Below are 16,754 nucleotides of genomic sequence, written 5' to 3'. Positions count from 1 at the left end.
AGTCTTAAACACATATTGCTAAATGAAAGAAGCCAATATGAAAAAGCTATATGGTGTATGATTTTAATTATATGGCATTCTTTAAAAGGCAAAATTATAATACAGATGTTCTATATACATTAGTGTTTGCAAGGGGTTCATTGCAGGGAGGGATAAACACATGAAATATAGGGACATTTTAGGATGGTGAAATTATTCTTTATGAAATAAGACATTAAGCATTTGTCAAAATTCAGTGATCTTTATAGCACAGATTAAATCTTAATGCATACGATTTTTTTTTTAAGTTTATGAAACCACCTCACTGAAGGAGGTGAGAGGAATAAAACACTATCCTAAGTAACTGTGGAAATGAATGGAGTCCAAAAGGCTAAAGGCAAAGGAATTCTACGTAAGCACCATACTCTAACTGATAAAGGTATGTCCTGTGAGGGTACAAATTAACAATTCTGAAGTGACTACTCATTTAGGTTAGAACAGCAACTTCAATAACTCCTGTGTTAGTTGCTCAGTCATATCCAACTCTTTCTGACCTCATGGACTGTAGACCAACAAGCTCCTCTGTCCATGGGGTTCTCCAGGCAAGAATACTGGAGCGGGTAGCCATTCCCTTCTCCAGGGGATCTTCCGGACCCAGGGATTGAACCTGGGTCTCCTGCATTGCAGGCAGACTCTTAACCATTTGGGCCACCAGGGAAGCCCAAATTTCATTTAATTAGTAAACGCATTTAACTACTCTGCCTCAGCATCCTCATTAACTATAACTAGTTCATAAGGTCTATCTGATCCAACTCATGGAATTCAATATTTTATTCATAAATATTACTAATTATGCATCTACTCTATGCCAGGTTCTCTGCTAGGTAAAAAGAACTTCATAGTGAACTACTTATTCTTTTTCTTTTTCGTTAACAAACTACTTTTAAATTCACTCACTTTTTCTCTGAAATGGGGGCTTTGACCCAGAAGTTTTAGATAATCCAGTAATTCCATGTTTATGAAAAATGAAAAAATGTGCAGAAAAAACACTCTACTCATGGTCTTAATATACAGACTGGAAGTGTATATAAAGATCTGAAATACAGATATTGATATAAAATTTAAATTCTATCTGCCTTATTCTAAAATCTGATTTGTAAACATGTGTCTTTCTGATTTGAGATACAAGATTTTTCTTCCTTTCCACTTTCTTAATTTCATAGCTTCATCTCTAACCACTCTCTACTTCACACATCATATTCTTAGCAATGCAGATATTCCTCTCATACATCATGATTTTGTGGTCCCTCCACGTACATGCTATTCTTTAGCCCAAAACACTCACCTTCCCTTTTCTTTGACCAACTGGTCCACTTTGTATCCATTCTTCAAAACTCAACCCAGCTGTCACTTCCTCATAGTATATCATAAATATGCTAACACAGCATGCATTATATCACTTAAAAACTACACTATGACTATATATTTATAATCGCTTATCATACTAGATTTCAAATCCATAAAGAATAAAGACAGCCTTACATATATTCAGTAACTTCAGCACTGAACAGTATGCCTGAGACATACCAGAAGCTCAATAAATCATTACTGAATTGAACTTCATATTAAAGAGATTTAATCTACAAGAAATAATAATACAAAATGAAGAAAAATATTATGTTTAAAGGGTCACAACAACTATATAAAATAAATTTAAACTTTGTTTTTAAACCTGAAAGCTACATTAACAGGCCAAGAAGTTATGCTAGTAATTAAATGGGCATGGTAGATTCACTAGTCTAGCCAATAAAAAGGAAATTAAGAAAAATGTAGTTTCCTCAACTCATTCTGTCCCCTTATTTGTAATAGATCCCTTCCATGAGTTCAAGTTCTGCATTCTGTATCAGAGCATACTGAAAGTATCACTGTCAGTTTGACATGTTCATTTACCTATATTAGGTCAGTCTCAACTTTCTGTAAGCTGTCCCTCCACTATCAGTCTATGCTAATGTCACATTTTTAGCTACTTGCAACTTGCTATTATGACACGTGGTACCTTAGAAACTTACTCTGTAAATAGGTTATGTCACAATGTGTACAGAAAAACTATTGAATAATATTAAACATTTTATTTAGTTTTAAGTGTTTCTATTTATTTTGAATTAAATGGCACATCATCATGGCACTGTTTCAACAAGTATATATTGAGTCCTTATTTAGTGCCAGAAACCTAGAAGAGTGATGTGATAGAGATGTTATCACTATATTCAAGACATGTAGTAGGATCTGGAGATTAAAAGCAACTAGATAGACCTGTATAAAGTAGAACAGGCCATGGAGAGCCAGTCAAGTAGTTTAGGTTTGACATTATAAGGAATGGGAAAACCATCAGGAAAATAAGTCAAACTGGCAATTTAGGATGATTCTGGCAGAATGAATGAGAGCAGCAGTACTAATCATAACTTTCAAAGTGAGGAGGTAACACTTTTCTCCCTTACAGTCAACGAGCAATGGAATTTAATCACTTGTACCCTCTAAATCCACTTTCAAAACTGCAGGTTCCTCTAAGCTCCCCTCTGCCACCACTTTAGTCCAAGCACTACCACCCCTCACATGAATGGCAGCTTCCAGCATACTGTTGGCTTCTCTTCTAGTTCAATCTTTATACAAAGTTATTTTGAACATGTAAATCAAGTTATGCCCCTTTCCAGCTTAAAACCAACATTCTTCCAATCACATATATCCTTTTAACCAACTTACTGTATTCCCTGGGCCAACTAAGCCTAACCATTATTTTCTAAAATAGCCTTATTTAACACCCACACCAGACCAGGAGTTCCAGCAATATACTTTCACTTGGTAATTTTCCTTTGCAGCACTTTCCTCACTTATCAATTGAAGATAATTAATGAATTAGCTACATCCTTCAACTACATGTGCCTCAACAGAATGTAAGCACTAAAACAGAACCTGCAACCCTCTGGATCATTGTATCCACAGTGCTCTGCCCATGACAGTCAAATATGTTAAATGTATCAATGGATGCCTCCCACTGGGAGCCAGAGGATGATGGCTTAGCAAGGATAACACAGAGAAAACTGAATGCCTAAGAGGTTTCCATAGACTTTTATTTGGTTTAAAAAGTTAATCTCTGAATCTTTAAAATTTATTTGCAGTGTTCTAATATAAGGGTCAGCAAACTTCTTCTTAAAGCTCAGAGAGTAAGTATTTTAGGTTTGTGTGCAATACAGTCTCTGTTGTAACTACTCAGCACTGCCAGAGTAGCACAAAAGCAGCCAGACCACATGTAAATTTATTACAAAAGTTTATCTACATATATAATATACATAAATTTATTTACAAAAATATTCACTGGAAGGGCTGATGCTGAAGCTGAAACTCCAATACTTTGGCCACCTGATGCGAAGAACTGACTCATTGGAAAAGACCTTGATGCTGGGAAAGATTGAAAGCAGGAGGAGAAGGGGACGACAGAGGATGTGATGGTTGGATGGCATCACCGACTCGATGGGAATTGGTGATGGACAAGGAAGCCTGGCATGCTTCAGTCCATGGGGTCGCAAGGAGTCAGACATGACTGAGAACTGAACTGAACTGATTTACAAAAATGAGTGGACAGCCTCAAGGCTGTAGCCTGCTGACTCCTGTTAATACACCCCAAAGAAACAGTACACAGAGATTAAACAAAGCACAGTGAAACTAAACATGACAAATACAAACCAAATTGATATTCTGGTATTCCTCTGCTACATTTCTAGGCCACAGGTAATTTCAAAATTCAATGCAAAAAAAAACCGAGGGGAGTCCGAGCGGAGTCCCATTCCCATGTAAGTTACTGCAAGGAATATTATGACATTTAGCATACATTTAAGTTTCAATAAAGTCTAGTAACATCAGTCACCAAGGTAGCAACCCAAACCTAGCCAGTTGTTCCTTTACAAATGCACAGGTAAAGAAACATGCAATAAAGGGTGTTGGCATCATGAGTCGGAACTACTTACTGATTGTCAAAAGCTTCCAAGCTAGAGTTTGAATTTACATTTTAAAATGAAAAAGGTTCTATCTAAATGATAAAGATGTTAAACCTGTCTACTATATGAAGATAAGTCAAGGCTGATAGAACAGAAAAAGAAAGCCAGGAACATCTGATTCAACCACTTCTTTAGTCTTCCATAAAAATCCTTCCAAAAATAAAAGCAGTCCATGTGATGATTTAAAATTATCAATCCCTAAATATTTAAGGGTCAGGAAATCAGTCATTGTGACATTTTAATTCAATTCCCCTGCAATGGGAGCTCTTATATTGGTCACAGCACCACAGCAAAGATGATCTGAGTATGGTTCGCTGTACTCACAACAGCAGAAAATGCTTCCGCTCAAACCTGTGCACATAAAGTATGATTCTGACAACATTTACTAGCAAAAAAAAAAAAAAAAAGGCTGTATTTCCTGTTCAAAAAAGTTAAATATCAACTAAAAGTTTACTGAGTTTTAAAATGCTCGGTTATCCTGAATAGACATAAGGCTGAAAATCAAGAATACCAGACTGAGTACAATAGTCAGTAAGCTAGTTCCCAACCTCAGTATCAATTTACTCAACCCACCTAAATTCAACCAAATCTGAAGAAAGAGTTACTAACTGGTCCATAGCTACTTCAAAGGATTATTATAGAAATATGAAAAGATGATAAATAAAAAGGATACTGCAGTGAACAAAGATAACTTAGAATCAGTACCTATGTCAGAGTCCTCAAGACCATCCCCAAAGTTAGATGGTTCACAAGAAGGACTCACAGGACTCAGCAGTCATATATATTCACAACTAAGATGTGTTCCAGCACAAGGACATGAAACAAAATGAGAAAAGGAAAAGTCAGATGGGGCAAAATTGAAGAAATGAAGCATTAGCTTTCAGTCCTCTCCCAGTAGAATCAATGCACATGCTCAATCCCTCCAACAAATTGCAACAACACATGAAAAGTGTTGTCTGTTACACACGTCCCTAAGAAATTCAGTTGTTTTTAATTGAGGGCTGGTGACATGGGCACCCTCTGCCTATGATATACGAAAATTTCAGAACCCCAGAAATAAAGCAGGTACACAGCATAAACCACATAGTACAGCTGAGGCACAGTGAACCACTCTTACCACTTAAGGGAAAGCTTTGTATCACAGTAAGGGAACTGTTTACCAGCAAAGGGTCAGCCTTTCTAAGGATAGGCAATCTCAGCTGCTATGTTAATTAAGCCTTTTTTTTCTGCATAGCACCCCAAGTATATTATGAAAGAATATTAATGAGGGTAAATTATTATGCCTCATACCAACTTCAGATGGAAGTCTTAAATGTTAAAAAAAAAAAATGAAAACAACAGGATAAAAATAAATAACATTTACTGAGCTCTTACTATTTCCCTGGCATTAATTATTTTATATGTATGACCTTATTTAAGGTTCACAGCAATCCCATGGGGTAGTCTGAGATGACACTCAAAAATACTCAACAACCACTATCACATGGCTGTTAAAACATTCAGGCATCTACTTCCCAATATTAGCCCTAGAGATACGTGCTGTTATTATCCCCATTCTATTACAAAAAAAAAAAAAAAAGGGAACAGAGAATCCAAAGGTATACAATTAGTACAAGACAGTAATGGGATTTTTAATCTAATTTGCTTCATAGTCCTGGTTCTTAATTATTTGCTATATTGCCTCTCAACATAGTCGGAGAAGGCAATGGCACCCCACTCCAGTACTCTTGCCTGGAAAATCCCATGGACAGAGGGGCCTGGTAGGCTGCAGTCCATGGAGTTGCTAAGAGTCAGACACAACTGAGCAACTTCACTTTCACTTTTCACTTTCATGCACTGGAGAAGGAAATGGCAACCTGCTCCAGTGTCCTTGCCTGGAGAATCCCAGGGACGGGGGAGCCTGGTGGGCTGCCATCTACGGGATCGCACAGAGTCAGACATAACTGAAGCAACTTAGCAGTAGCAGCAGCAGCTGCTCTCAACATACTAAGTACTTTGTGTGGCCCCAGGACCAGAAAACGATGTCTTACACACACACACACAATAAAAGCTGTAAAGAAAAACATTACTAAACTTATTTACACGAAAATCTAAAACCATACATGATAAAGGCAACAAAAATATAATTAAAACTGGTAAAATATACTAATTCTGAAAAAAAGAGGCCTTAAGACAAAAGGCATAATGAGGGTTAGAGAAGAGCACTACACCATGACTGAAAGTCCACTTTACCAAGGAAACAACCCTAAACAAGTATACACCTAATAAAATTCATTTAAAGTAGAAAAAGCAAAAAGTTGGTAGACTTTTAGAGAAAAATGATAAACCCACTATCACAGTCTTTTCAACTTAATCACTTCTCCATTCTTTCTCAAACTGTTTTCCTCTTAGATCCAAAGAGAATGACACATAGACACCAATTCCACTCCAAAGCACAGAATGAATATTTTTGTTGTTTACCATCTCATATACACAGGCCAAATAACCAAGAAGGAAATTCGTGAATTGTAGAGACTAATGGTCAATTCAGATATGTACTGAACTCTTCCAGAGGCTATCTCATCATTTAAGTAATAAGAACAATGAACTGTCTGAAAAATGTCCAGTACCAGGTGGCTGACTGCTGCCATCTGCTGGACTCAATGCTCATTTCAACTCAAATCATACTCGCTTAAAAAGTTCTATCTAGTAAGACAGCCCATAACGCTCTTAAACTGTAACCTTTTCTGAACTTCCTTTATCTAAAGAAATAAGAGATGATGCCTCTAAATTAAGTATGTGTACGTTCCATGTCTGTGCAATTTAACAAGCTTCTGGTAATGACCTTTATTTTTTTTCCAAGTCACAGGTTTACATGGAGATAGAAAATTCCATCACCTAAAATCTTCCTGGAATTTAATATATCCACAAGGACTACCAGTTTTCCTTACAACTATTGGAAAATTGTATTTTATGTACTAAGTAATCATAGAGAATAATTTTAATCACACCAATTATACTTTATTCACATTGCATATAATCCACATTACTAGCAAATTTTCTTAAAATATGCATGTATAAATATATGGTAGGTCTTCCAGTGCCCATTCATGTCTGGTTCCCTTGCCTACCAGGCACACAGGAAAATTACACTTTCTGCCCACTCAATACATGAGATTAACTCAGTTTAGTAAATTGTGAGTAAAAGTGCCATATGCCATCTGCAGGCCAAAGCAGTAACTGCATGTGTAAATCCTCTCAGTAAACTGCTTGTGTGACATCCTCATTACCAGAGGGACAAAGGGTCTCAGAAGGCCACGATGAAGCCCCTAGATCAAAGTGGCTCAGAACACTGAAGACAGCTGCCCTACAGAGTTGTCCAGAGCTACAACAGACTTTGTAAGAGTAAAAAATAAACTTTCATTTTGTTCGGTTCAGTTCATTTTGTTAGGTCACTGCAAACTGGCATTGAGAATGCTACCACAGCACAGCCTAGCCCAGGGTTTCTCAACAGCAGCACTACGGACATCTTGGGCTGGATAATTCTTTGTTGTGGGTGTTGTCCTGTGTATTACAGGAAGTTAAACAGTATCCCAGTGTCTACCCATTAGTTACCAGCAGCATTCCTCAATGTGACAAAAACATCTCTAGACATTGCCTTCCCCTACCTTGAGAAACTGAAAAATACAACATGCCTGTGTGAATATATGCATGCACATTTATTTATGTAGAGCTGACCTCTGAACAACACAAGCAGAGGTGCTGACCCTCAGCACAGCTAAAAATCCGTGGTCAGCTTACAGCCGGCACCCCATACATGCTGTTCACATCCACAGTTCCGTGTCCACAAATCCAACCAACCAGACTGCGTAGTACTGTAGTGTTTCTACTACTGAAATAAATTCACAGATAAGTAGACCCTCATAATTCAAACCCATGTTGTTCAAAGGTCAACTATATTATGAATGTATATGAGACCATAATTAACTCAATCTTTATATGACACAAATATATGCTTTATTATGTATTTAAGACCAGATATTTTGTAGATCCTTAAGAAATATCAATTCCCATTTCTCAGACTAGAAGAGTTAATTCATAAACTTACAAAAATCCAAACATCCCAAGTCTCTCTACAGCAAAGTAAACAAACTGTTTCCAAATGGTACATAAATCCATACATACTATGCTGTTCATTTCGGAGGACTCATAGCTCCCAACTGGGTGGACATTTCCAATGGGCTCCAAGCCCTCTTCATCCCACATGTATGTTCCATCAGAGCTATCAGATGGAGAGAGTTCAAATGAAGAACCAGCTCTGTAATCTGTGTCTGGTGAAATCAAGTTATTTCCAGAGGCATGTTTTGAACATTCACTCCTGTCTTCAATTGAATTTTTAAAAGAGAAGGGGGAAAAAAAGTTATTAGTTCACAAAATATAATTATTTGTTTCAAAACTATAAACTGTAATAAATTGATATAGCAAAAGAGTTGGCAAAAGTATTCATAATTAGTATATTCTAAATCTAAACAATAAAAAAATCAAGATGTAAAAATCTTAAAAATAACCTATTGAAATATTTCCCAATAAATTTCATTGAGCCATCTTTCACTTCTGCAGTATTTCTGGAAATGTAAATAAAGCCTAATATTCTTTGAATAGTTCCTAGGGTATTCATTTTTAAGCACTGCCCAGGAAACTCCTTACTCTTGTATTCATCATTTAATCTTGCAGTTGCTTCCTAATAAGGAAATAAACTGCTCCAGCAGTCATTCCTAACTAGAAGACCCTCAAGACAGTCAAGAGTTTATACCTATCTTCAGGGATGGCCTACTCCCTTGATCAGACTATACGCCTCTATAGTTTGTTCTTTTTTCAAGACCAGATGGGCAAAGAGATATATTTTCTCCAGGATTCAGCACCAGGATGACCAAGTGTAAGAAATGTCAAACAGGTGCTACCTCTCTCCTCTCATTTAAAAAAAAAGTTCCTGCAAAAGTATAACCATTAGATTTGCTAAGCAAGAAAATCTAAGTCTTCCTTTAAAAAAATGAAAACTGTCTAGGATAAAAAAATTCATTAGACTGGACATAAGGTCTATGAGTCCATTTAACCTGCGGTACAGCTTTACTCAACACACAGCAGTGATCTAGTTCCTAAGGGAAGAGATGGTTTAAAATAGGATGCCACTGATTGGAGGAAGCAGGGAAAAAAATAATTTTGAAACAAGCAGGAAAAAGCATGTGTATGACAAAGAACAAAGGTAAGATACTACAGGGGAATGGATGTTTTATGGATGTTGTTTTAGCATGAAAAATAGGACAAGGAACAAAAGTCACAAGGAAAGTAAATGTTGCTCCATTCCAATTCTGTCTGGATCCATCCTTCCATGAAATTGTTAGTATTTTGAAATTAATCAGAAGATAATCCTAAGTATAAATTCAGCTATACTATCTAGAAGAAAGCAAAAAAATTAAGGACATTAATATTTACCAGAGACACTTATATCTATCCATTCATCAGTTTTACTGAAGGATTTTTCATTTTCCTTGGGGGAATCAAATATATCTTTTGGTGGCACATTTTCACACTTTTCTTCTTTGAGAGAAATTTCCTCTGGAGTTATTCTAGTTCTGTTGGAGTCTTCTATATCTATAAAATCATCACTAAAGTCTTCACTTAAATCATTCTTATCAGAAGATGACAAAGAAGACAAGGAAATGTCATCCACATCATCACTCAGGTATCTAATTTTAGCATCACGCTTCATGGTCTGGTCATTTTCTGTTCTATAACTATCATTTTCAATTAGTTCTTGGTCCTTATCCACAGCTCTGTCCTTAGCCCCAAGTGCAGCGTCTTCCTCTATACATGTGTCAGCAGGTGAATTTTTATTACCATCAACTGTGAGAGTCCCAGAAAACGGAGGTCGGCTAGATTTCAGAAGAGCGGGATGAACCATCCTATAACCAAAAGTGGTAGTTACACCCTGGCCATTTGGTAAAGCCAACTTCTTTCCACCAGCAGCATAAGGCCTATTAAATCCATATCCTAAATGTTCATTCCCATTGAGGACTTCTGACTGCCGGGAATTTCTTGTCAGCATGCTTGACCTCAGAGGCACTCTAATGGGTAGCTGTTGGTTCTGATAAGGCTTTGTAAGATCTGCAGCTCTATTGAAGGAATGTGATCTGGTTATAGATGAAGGTGGAAGGAATGAATTCTGAATGGAATGTGAAAAACTCTGTGACCTTACCATTTTTTCACAAGCAAGCGATTTGATATTATCTAGAGACTGTGCTAAGCTTTCTCCAGAACTGCCTCTGGTGGCACAGGAGTTTGCTCTAGGCCTCTGTATGCTACCGGCTGATCGGTTTCCATAAAACCCATTCAACTGAGATTTTGGAGCACTGACTGAAGCATATGAAGTCCTTCCTAACAATGTGCCTTTGGTGAATTTACCCAAATTAGATGGTCCAGACAAAGACTTTTGGTTTAACTCCTCTGTAGATGACACAAACATAGTAGATGGCTTTGCTAACTTTGATGTGAGTAGAGAAATATTTTTCAAACCTCCCTTCATCCCATTTTTATCAAACACTCCTTGAGTAGGTACAATTTTTTCAGGATCAATTACTTTAGCATGTGAACTCTGAGTATTATTAAGCTCTTCAGGACTTTGTGCACTAAACTCATATTTATTTGCTGTTCTCCAGTTAAATGAATGGGATGATGAACAATCAGAGCCATTATTTTTGATGTAACTTTTGACGCTGCTACTCTTGGAAGTTCCCAACAAATTAACAGGTTTCCCATTTGGCATTGGCTGCAGTGTACTTCTTACAGATTTTGTTCCATACTTTGGCAACCTGGAACCCAAAAAAGTCTTGCTTTGTGTTTTCTCTTCCATGAGCTACACGGTGCATCTGTTCTTAAAATTTGACAGAATCTGAGGAGACAAAAGAATAGATTAAACATTCCTAAATAAAGATAATAACATGGATTATCACATAATATGAATGCATATTCTTAAATAATTATATGCAGGAAAGCCCAAATGCTACTCATGATTCCTATAGAACTCTTAATAACTACTGAATGCAGTAATTAATAACAATATTATAAGAAAATAAAGAACATCTTTATAAGCACTTGTATAAACTTTGGCTATGGATGATGATAGCAAATCCAGAAATAATAATATTAGACTACAAATCTGTATAGAAAATAACATTTCTATAGCACAACTTCCAATTTCTAATCCAAATTATTTTTCTGTTTAGGAAGACTTTATTTTCTTGGGCTCCAAATCACTACAGACAGTGACTGCAGCCATGAAATGAAAAGATGCTTGCTCCTTTTAACAAAAGCTATGATAAATCTAGACAGCACATTAAAGGAGAAACATTACTTTGCCAACAAAGGTCCATAGCATCAAAGCTATGGTTTTTCCAGTAGTCATGTACAGATGTGAGAGTTGTACCATAAAGAAGGCTGAGCACTGAAGAATTGATACTTTTAAACTGTGGTGCTGGAGAAGACTCTTGAGAGTCCCTTGGACAGCAAGATCAAACCAGTCAATCCTGAAGGAAATCAACACTAAATATTCATTGGAAGGACTGATGCTGAAGCTGAAGCTCCAATATTTTGGCCACCTGATGCGAAGAGCCAACTCACTGGAAAAGACCCTGATGCTGGCAAAGACAGAGGGCAGGAGGAGAAGGAGGCGACAGAGGATGAGATGATTGGATGGCATCATCAACTCAATGGACATGAGTTCGAGCAGACTCCAGGAGATGGTGAAGGACAGGGAAACCTGCAGTCCATAGGGTCGTAAAGAGTGACTAAACAACAACATCTCCTTTAAAAATAAAAATGTGTGATTCTGTTGTTGTTTTTAAGCACACATGCTCTTACAAAAACTTTAAACTTTCATTATTAAAGTTCATGGGAAGGATGCAGATAAAGAATCCAATAGCAGCAAAAAAATTATTCTGGCATTAAGGAATAAAATGTCACCTGTCATTTTAAAAGTATCTCAAAAGTATATCTATCCAGGAATATTAAACATATACTACAGTTAGTGCCAGAGTGAGAAGCAAAATCATTTAGTAACATTGGCTAATCCATTAATCTCAACCTCTTAAGATTTATTTTAAAGGTAATTAAAAAAACAATAAAAAGGTTCAAAGTACACACAAGAGCATAAAATCAGAAACAGAGTCCTCTATCTGAGTAATTATTTACTATACTACAATATGTCATGTGATGACATTACAACTGAGATTAATATTAAATATTAAAAATATTAAGATGTCCCAACACTAACAAAAATTTAATATGGCCACTATATGATCTCTGTGGTTATAAGACCACATACAAGAGCAAAATTCAAATAAAAGCAAAACACATGCCTTAGGGTCACTGATTTTTTTTAACTATGTATCTTAGACATTGTCTTTAATTTGTTGGTTTTATTTTTTCAATGAAAAAAAACTGATTCTAATTTCTGACCTTAAGAATTAGAGTTTCTAAAGTATGTATGTGTTAGTTATTAGTCATGTCAAATGTACATAGTTAGAAAATCATACAAACATTTAAATAAAAATAAATAAATAAATAAAAGATAGTGGGGTGAAACAGAATTACAGAACTTCCTATCCCCAATAATAAATAAAAGGGACAGAGTATACAAAAATGTATGTTTGTCTGTGTGTAATTTTTCAGCCAAAAACCCACCAGCTACAATCAAACAAGAAATTGCTTAAACAAAAAATCTCTAAACTTTAAAAAGTAGTGGCCAGAAAAAGATTCCGTATAGTGTGGTTGCTCCTAGCCTGATTACACTGCCTAGAAGGAGTAATGAGAGAAAACTGGTGAGTTAATAAAACTTGGAAACTAATAAATATCCTCTAGTTTGGATGGAAAGACCTGATCAGGCATGCCCTAGAAAAGTCCAGGAAAACATCATCAGCACAGCTTTGAAACCTAAGCTGAAGCAGGCAGAGTGACTATCACATTAGAACAACTTTCTAAAATGTATATAGGCTTACTGATCAAATAAGCCAATATTACTCATACACAATGTTTGAGATTATGAAAATGCAAAACTGTTTAAACTGAATGACTATTCCAACAAACATTTTATTTCAACAATAATTATGTTTATAGAAAATATATACTTAAACATCAGCTTACAGATAATTTCCAAGAAACTTAAGGTAACAAAAGCTTAGGCAAACTAAATTAATTAATGGATAATCATTGGCTTGCTACACCATTTCTAAGTAAGAATACTAAAACTTTGATTACTAAGAATAATTTCAAGTTTGCATATTTTGCTTCTTGTTATTGTATGCTACAGAAAGACTCTATCTTTGGGCATGTAAATGAACATGTTCATTTCTGTTACTTACAGAATCTGTACAGTGATTCCCATTTTTATAAAAGTAACATGATAAACAGATAAAGATATCACATAGAGATATGTGTACACCTGTATATTTAAACACAAAAAAATTGTTAATGGTGACTACCATAAGGGAAGTGAGAATTTGGTGGAAAGAAGCCTTCTTTTACTTTTAATCATTATTGCTTATGTACTTTAGATATGCCCATATATTTGCCACTTAAAATGCTTTAACCAAAAAACCGCATTAAAATTTTTTAAAAATTTATTCAGTATCAAACAAGTTCTTAAAAATTATTTAAAATTAAGTTTAATAGTACAAGAATATACTTTAAAAGACATAAAATAGAAGTCTGAATTAAAAAGCAGAAAAGGTTCTTTTAGTCAACAGATACCATTTCAAGCTCTTCAAACTTCAACCTCAATTTAATGTTTCACATTGATTTTTATCTTTAAAATTTTATACTAAATTCAGCATTTCCATTTCACAATTCTAGTTCTTACCCTCACCTCTTTCTGCATGACTACAAAGGCTTCCTCCGTTATCAACATTTCCACTTCACTTCTATACAGACTGTCAACAGTTATTCTCTCAAAGCACAGATTTGATCATATCATTCTACAGATTAAAAACCACAAGTGGCCCAGGAACAATAAAATAAAACCCAAACCCACTGTACAGAGATCAAGCTTCTCTGTTAGGTTCTACCCTATCGCTGCAGTACCGTACATTCAAGCCAAGATACATTTCTATCATTCCTCAACATCTATCCTCTACTTTCTACCTTCTATGCCCTTGCTAAAGTTGCGAAAACCACTTGGAAAACCCCACCCTCCAAGTAAAACAGCACTACACTCACAAACCTTTCCAGTTAAAACTAATCTTGCATCCTTCTCTATTCCCTTCACACCACTAATAGAGCTGAGTCTGTCTTCTAACTGCATGCATGTCTGTCTGACCCATAAGAAGGTATGAGGGCATACCTGGTGCCTACTATAGGAGCACAAATATGACAGATCCTCAACTTTTAAGTAAACTCATAATCTTAGTGAAAATTAATTTAATAAATAGTAAGTCAAGGCTGAAAAGTAATCATTTCATTTTGTGGTAATGGCCCTGAGCAATCCATTCAGAAGGATTCTGAGGTGAAATCTAGACTCTGCAGTAAAGATCTGTGATCAAACAGCAATATCTGCCATGAGCAGGAAAAGAGACAGCATACCTATGCCAGCTGACTGCCATCCCCATTTTCTGATAATAACCTTTACCACAAAACACACTCCACACGTACAAATCCTTTCAGGATGACCATAAGAACACTGGTAACAATAGCAGATATCAGGGCCATCCTGCAAATCATTAGAGAACCCACATTAATGACTCTGTCCTCTGGCGAGTCATCTGTGAGTCAGAGTGGCTTTAATATTCTCCTGCCAGTCACGAGTAGACAGGAACGGAACATTCTTTCACATCTCTATACTTCTACTTGGCAGTCGGAAATAAGGGTAATATATGTTATCTCCCAAGAACATCTTAAGAATTAATAACTGACAGGCACAAGTCCACAAGAAAGACACTGTTACTACAGAATGTTTAGGGTGCTTCCACTTGGGGGAAAAAAAGGATTAGAACCTGAATGTACTACTTCCTACCAAGAATATTTATTGATTTCTAAATGCACAAATAATTGGAACATAAATGATATCAATCATCTTGGACCTTGGTCTTTCTGAAGACAAAGCTAATCTGCTGCTAAGCTGCTAAGTCACTTCAGTCATGTCCAACTCTGTGCAACCCCATAGATGGCAGCCCACCAGGCTCCCCCAACCCTGGGATTCTCCAGGCAAGAACACTGGAGTGGGTTGCCATTTCCTTCTCCAATGCATGAAAGTGAAAAGTGAAAGTGAAGTCGCTCAGCAGGTCCGACTCTTAGCGACCCCATGGACTGCAGCCTACCAGGCTCCGCCATCCATGGGATTTTCCAGGCAAGGGTACTGGAGTGGGGTGCCACTGCCTTCTCCAAAGCTAATCTGACAGCTCAGCTATAAAGTTTCCTTATTTGCTTGCATTATGAATGCCATCACTTCACTTGTTGATAAGCTAACTTCTGGTCTTCAAATATTCATGAAACTCTCTCCTATATTTGTTTATAACTTTGAAGCAGACATTGTGAGTCGGCTTCACTTTAGGAGCTGTGATGTCTTTCATACACTTTACCTGATACGCAGTCCCCGTTAAGCAATTTAAAAAGGCAGTCATAACGATTTGAAAAAGTCCATGTTGGCTACACAATCTAATGATATAATCTCTGAAATACTTAACAGTTGTCTTTGAGTTTTAATTTAATGTTGAACTAAGAATAATTCATGGTACAGGATTTGGAAATGTCTGAGATTTTCTGAGTTACTTTCCATAAGAGTAATCTTTTCTTAAGTATAATACATTTAAAGTATGGTAATTCTGTATGGCAGAAACCTGTATGTGGGTCAAGAAGCAACAGTTAGAATCCTGTATGGAACAACTGATTGGTTCAAGACTGAGACAGCGGTACAACAGGGCTGTCTGCTGTCACCCTGTTTGTTTAATCTATGTTGAGCACATCATGAGAAATGCCGGGCTGGATGAGTTACAAGCTGGAATCAAGGTAAATGAGATTCATGTTGATATCTGGCAGAAAACAACAAAATTCTATAAAGCAATTATCCTTCAATTATAAAATAAATAAATGAAAAATGAAATGCATTAAAGCAAAAAAAAAAAAAAAAGATAAGCGGGAGAAATATCAACAAACTCAGATACATGGCTGATACCACTCTAATGGCAGAAAGCAAAGAGGAACTAAAGAGTCTCTTAATGAGGGTGAAGGAGGGGAGTGAAAAAGCCGGCTTAAAATCAAACATTAAAAAAACTAAGATCATGGCATCCGGACCCATTACTTCAAGGCAAATAGAGGGGGAAAAGGTGGACGTAGTAACAGATTTCCTCTCCTTGGGCTCTAAAATCACTGTGGATGGTGACTACAGCCATGAAATCAGAGACATTTGCTTCTTGACAGGAAAGCTATGACAAACCCGAACTGTGTGTTGAAAAGCAGAGACATTACTCTGCCAACAAAGGTCCATATAGTCAAGGCTATGGTCTTCCCAGTGGTCACATATGGTTGTGAGAACTGGACTGTAAAGAAGGCAGAGCACCAAAGAATTGATGCCTTCAAACTTTGGTGCTGTAGAAGACTCCTGAGAGTCCCCTGGACAGCAAGGAGATCAAACCAGTCAGTCTTAAGAGAAATCAACCCTGAATACTCGTTGGAAGGACTGATGCTGAAGTTGAAACT

At 36.5% G+C, this 16,754-nt stretch overlaps 1 protein-coding gene across 8 annotated transcripts in view; it reads right to left on the bottom strand.

Annotated features, from left to right (window-relative positions):
* The window catches only part of CCSER2 (coiled-coil serine rich protein 2), a 156,039-nt gene that overhangs the window by 107,384 nt on the left and 31,901 nt on the right, over window positions 1-16,754 (bottom strand). For all 8 annotated transcript variants that reach the window (XR_009696086.1, XM_061161956.1, XM_061161958.1 and 5 more), the window contains 2 exons: window positions 9,504-10,959; window positions 8,196-8,392 (listed from right to left, as the gene is read on the bottom strand). Coding sequence is in view for 7 of the 8 variants with exons in the window: in XM_061161956.1 (XP_061017939.1) it covers window positions 8,196-8,392; window positions 9,504-10,920 (1,614 nt within the window). In the remaining variant the exon portion in view is untranslated. The remainder of the gene's footprint in view (window positions 1-8,195; window positions 8,393-9,503; window positions 10,960-16,754) is intronic.

This window comes from Dama dama, chromosome 15 (assembly GCF_033118175.1).
Source record: "Dama dama isolate Ldn47 chromosome 15, ASM3311817v1, whole genome shotgun sequence".
Lineage (NCBI taxonomy): Eukaryota > Metazoa > Chordata > Mammalia > Artiodactyla > Cervidae > Dama > Dama dama.
The sequence above is the reverse complement of the archived record's forward strand: the minus strand, read 5'-3'. Positions and strand labels throughout refer to the sequence as shown.